This window comes from Montipora capricornis, chromosome 1 (assembly GCF_036669925.1).
Source record: "Montipora capricornis isolate CH-2021 chromosome 1, ASM3666992v2, whole genome shotgun sequence".
Lineage (NCBI taxonomy): Eukaryota > Metazoa > Cnidaria > Anthozoa > Scleractinia > Acroporidae > Montipora > Montipora capricornis.
Genome location: NC_090883.1, coordinates 34272477 through 34277476, shown reverse-complemented (window position 1 = coordinate 34277476; position 5000 = coordinate 34272477). Strand labels below are relative to the sequence as shown.

General features: G+C 40.7%; 1 protein-coding gene and 1 non-coding gene across 2 annotated transcripts in view; one reads left to right on the top strand and one right to left on the bottom strand.

Moving 5' to 3' along the window:
• The window catches only part of LOC138014534 (collagen alpha-1(II) chain-like), a 118343-nt gene that overhangs the window by 29411 nt on the left and 83932 nt on the right, over positions 1-5000 (bottom strand). The window contains exons 59-60 of the mRNA XM_068861642.1: positions 4801-4854; positions 243-296 (exon numbers count right to left, since the gene is read on the bottom strand). Coding sequence (XP_068717743.1) covers positions 243-296; positions 4801-4854 — 108 coding nt within the window. The remainder of the gene's footprint in view (positions 1-242; positions 297-4800; positions 4855-5000) is intronic.
• Trnat-ggu (transfer RNA threonine (anticodon GGU)) lies at positions 2715-2787 on the top strand. Its single transcript has one exon. It is a non-coding gene; the product is annotated as a tRNA-Thr (tRNA).

Below are 5000 nucleotides of genomic sequence, written 5' to 3'. Positions count from 1 at the left end.
CACCGGGCCAGAAATTTGGCACCGTGTCACGATTTTGGAGTGCCGTTGCAATTTTGTGCGTGTGTTAAATGTCTTCACCAACACACATTCTTTTTCAGTGAATTTGGAACTTAACCATTCACATCTCCTTCAGGTTTTACGAAGATTCACTGCTACTCGAGGGAAAGAAATTCGGTTGTCCTTTTTCACCTCTTAACTACGCATTTACTGAGTACAAAATAGACAAGGTCTTGAATACTCACTGGACGTCCATCGCTGCCCGCAATGCCCGGTACGGCGTCTCTTCCGGAAACGCCCTACAAACAACAGCACTAGATGGTTAATACAGTGCGGTTTAATGCAACAGTCTGGTCAGCTATTGTTGCAAATTTAGCGCTGCGTAGATCTCTGGTTGGCATGGAGGAGCTACTTTTTGGAGCGGTTTTTGTATTATTATTATTATTTTAACCTCGGAGTCCTTTGTCCTTGTCCTGACCGAGTAGCCAAAGGAAAATTCAAATTATAGGGAGAGAAAGCTGCCCCTCGGGATATGTCAATTTCAGTCAAGTTATTTTAAAATTAAAAAGTAACGAAGGAATGAAATAATATTTTCTTTTGTGACACGGACACGGGCGTACGTGGAAAATCAGCGAATAAAAAAAAAACCTTTCAAAACACTGTAAGAAGCATCCATATGTTAGGCTCAAGTAGGAGCATCCATATGTTAGGCTCAAGGCCACCAGCACAGAAGAAGACGAGCTTCAGTACGGGCTCTTGACATTGCAAGGAGCAATACACCTTATTCATAAATAGCGGTCACATTTATAATTCTTTTGTCCACGAGCAAATTAGCTTACCAAGCCTCATTTTAAAGCAAGAATTCTTTTCAATTCACTGTATGGTATCGAGGCTTGGTAGGCTAATTTGCACTTTGACAAAAGAATTATAAATTGACCGCCATTTATGAATAAGGTCTACAGCTATGCTCTGCAAGTGCGGCACGTTCTTTTGTGGTCGTCAGCAAAACAAAGCCATTTAAGCGGATGAATTTCTCTGCTACTTTCTTCTTCCCTTAAACTTCTGTGCTGATGAACTCCTGATAGAAGATGCCCCTGATACTATACTGTTTTAACATACTATACTATACTATACTATAATCTTTGATAGCACTCACGTGATAAGACGGCCATGTTGGTGCCAAAACAATAGAAAAATGTAGCTCAAGATTTGCATAATAATAGAATCAAATTCCCAAAAGACTTTTCCTCTATTATTTTTTCCATCAACATGGCTGCCCTGACGCTAGGTGCAATCAAAGAATAGGGAACTTAAGCAACGACAACGGCGACGGCAACGAGAACGTCACAAATTTGCTCGTGCGTTTATTACTTTTGTCTATTTTTCCTCTCTGTGTTAATTGTTGATTACAGTTTACAGTATCCCCAATTAGTGCTTCAGCTCTAGAATACAAGACACTTAAATGAAGTTCCTTTCCTTTCCTTTCACTTTGTCGGGCACTATGGCGCATTTTGTGGGCTAAAATGGAGAATTTGGCGTGTTAAAAATAATTAACAATTATTCCATGAGCGCTCATTGGATATGATATGTTACAGGGAGCTTACGAAACGAGGACGACGACAGCTACGAGGACTTCATTTAAAAATACAAGTTCGCGTTATTCATATCACTACGAAACTATTTCATGTCGTTTCGCGTTAAAAATGTGTAGTAACTGTCGAGGAATTAAACTGGTATGACTCGGTTGGAAGCGTAGAGAGAGACCTGAAAATTCATCGTCATGTGCTAACGTCCTCCACAGAACCTTGAATTTGGTCATTTCACGTCGTCATTTAGCACAATAAAGCACAAAAACATTTTTTTTGTGCTTTATTCAGAGAAAAATTTCGCTTTCCGGCGAAAAATTTTTTAGCTTAGCAACACTTAGCGCAATCATATGCCATATAAGGCCCAACTGAGATATATGAGCTGGTAACCGAGATTGAGTAAACCAATCAGAGCACTAGAAATGCATCAATTAAACGAGTTTGAGAATTTAATAATGTATTTTGTTATATAGCCAAATTTTTCCCCCAACAGCCGGCGCTCTCATTGGTTACTTCGAGGTCACATGACATCTAACAATAAAACTGTTTTCTGCAAAAACTATCTGAGCGGACAACAGTGCAAAATCTATGACGTCAGAGGGTAACAGTGCACTGTTACCCGCGAATGTTGACCGACGACCGCCGTTGTTGTTGCCATTACACGTTTTTCTTTTTGTGCTATATAACAAATCACTTAATAACTGGTCCCTCGGGAAACAGTTCATTTCGTTTCCCTCGAATTTTAATGTTTCCCTCGGCTGCGCCTCGGGGAAAAATTTCTCGAGCAAAAAAGTGAACTGTTTCCCTCGGGACCAGTCATTAAATGTTTATTAGCCAGCTGAAATAAAACAATGAAAAGCATGTAATTGAGCAAATGTACAATTAATTTCAACACTTACAAAAGTTTTATTTTCTTTTTACCCTCCAAAGTGATAATAATATCAGAGCTCATGAGTCTGAGTTGGGCCAAAAACACATGTCCAACATAAACTCCATTGAGCGAGACAACATGGTTTCATTTGATTTCATACCCGCAGTGCAATATATGATGTATTTCATATATATCTTTCACTCATAATTACTTATCACGGGAAGTTGTGAACTCAGAAGTGACCAGCTCCCAACGTCAGTGGCTTCATAGCTCAGTTGGTTAGAGCATCGCACTGGTATCGCGAGGTCGCGGGTTCAAATCCCGTTGAAGTCCTGAAAAATTTTCAGGCTTCTCGACGCAATAGAAATTTGCGCTCATCACTGCGAGACAACATGGTTTCATTTGATTTCATACCCGCAGTGCAATATATGATGTATTTCATATATATATTTCACTCATAATTACTTATCACGGGAAGTTGTGAACTCAGAAGTGACCAGCTCCCAACGTCAGTGGCTTCATAGCTCAGTTGGTTGGAGCATCGCACCATTAACGCGAGGTCGCGGGTTGAAATCCCGTTGAAGTCCTAAAAATTTTTCAGGCTTCTCGACGCAATAGAAATTTGCGCTCATCACTGCGAGACAACATGGTTTCATTTAAACTCCATTGTTTTAAGAATAAATTTTCATTTACTCCTCTAAGTTAAGCGCCGTTCCGACCAGTGTCATTCATTCTTCGGGAACTACCACATCCTTGTAATATTAAAAAGGTTGAAATAGTCAGGAAGTGATCACAGCTAACAGGAATTTACTTTGTTAAGTGACGTTCTCGTTTCCGCCACCGTCGTTGTTGCTTAAGTTCCCTAATATCGGCCGTGTTTTCACCAACGGCTTTTTAAGGTCGCTTAGCGAGTGACAACAGGAAATCACGTGAAAAAAGTTGCTTTTCCAACTCACTTGAAGTTAAGCGAATGGGACTTCAGTGGAATTCTCATTAAATTTAAGCCACCAAACCAGGTAGCTTAAGCGAGTTGGCAGGCGTACTGTTCATTATTGTATAGAGGTTTTCCACGGCAGCCATGTTGCATGGCAGGAACAATAGATTCTTTTTCCTATGGGAACAAATGTTGTTTCTAATGCAAAACATTTTCATTGTTCCTGCCATGCAACATGGATGCCGTGAAAAACCTCTATTGGCACTTACTCTCTCCTCATTTAACAGTACCCGTGAAAACACTTATCATATTTAAGTCGCTTAACGAAGTCTGCAAACAAACCACTTTCAGGAATGTTAAGCGAGACAACGGCTGTCGTGAAAACACAGCCATCATTGGTTAAAAAAGGAACAATAACCGTGCTGTACGTGCTCGTGCAGCACGCATTTTTGTTTTAGTTTTGCCCTAATCCGCAAAAAAACAAAGAAGAAAATCACTTAGGCCCTATCCACGCGTATACGGATATTTTTCAATCCACAACTGTTTCTTTCCGGATACGCCTTCCGTCCACACGTATCCGGCGAATTTGCTGGGGAATCCGGCACTTTTTGAATACGCTCTCCAGAGTGAATATTTTTGAATCCGATATGAATCTGGAACCGTGTGGACGCCAAATCCGGATATTTTTTTTGTCCGGATGACGTAACAAGATCGAGCCCAGTTCCTTACAGCGAAATCAGTTCTCAAGATGGCTGCAAAGGGTTTTATGGCGCATGCTCTGTTACCTGTGTTTACTTGAAGAGTCCTGAGTACTAGAGTGAATCCGGATAAGTTTCGGATACGTGTGGACGGGCCAGTTCAATTTGAATACGCTACGTGTGGAAGGAAATATTTTTGAATCCGGAAAGAAAAAGTTGCGGATTCAAAAATATCCTTAACGAGACAAAAGTTGAGGCTATGTGGAGCACGCTAGAACCCGACCATCAATTTTCAACTTTCTTTTCAAACAACCACACCGTCCATAGCAATCTTATTCGTAGAATTTTGACACACACTTGGCGTCCAATAATTTGAAGCATTCGCCAAGTGATTACAGAAACGTGAAGATATGTTCAGTTTAAGATGACGTTCTCGCAGTCATCATCGTTGTCCTCTCCCAATTAGAACGGTTTTCAATTGAGTGTCGAAAGTAATTAGCGAATTGCTTTAGTTTTGCATTACTTCATTCGGTGATTGGCTCGCGCGTGCTCATTTCCCCGCGCTTTGTGTCGGCTACGTGTAATTACTTTGAGCTTCGATTGGTTTACCGGATTGTCTCCGTCATTTTTGAATGGCCAAAGTAATTACTTTAGTTTTGGTTTTACGACACAAGATTGAAACTCGCCCTAAGCAACGATAATTAAGTTTGTTACCGGAAGTCCAGGCAATCCAGGTAGGCCACTTTTTCCTGGAGCTCCGCGTGCACCCTAAAACATGACAGTAGAAGTTAGTAAAAAAAATAATGCATTTTTTTGTTGTTGAGTAGCTCAAAGCTCTCGATGCAATAAATGATAGATTTATTCGCAATTGCCGTCTAATCCGCTCCGGACTCCCGTGAGCGATGTGACACGTG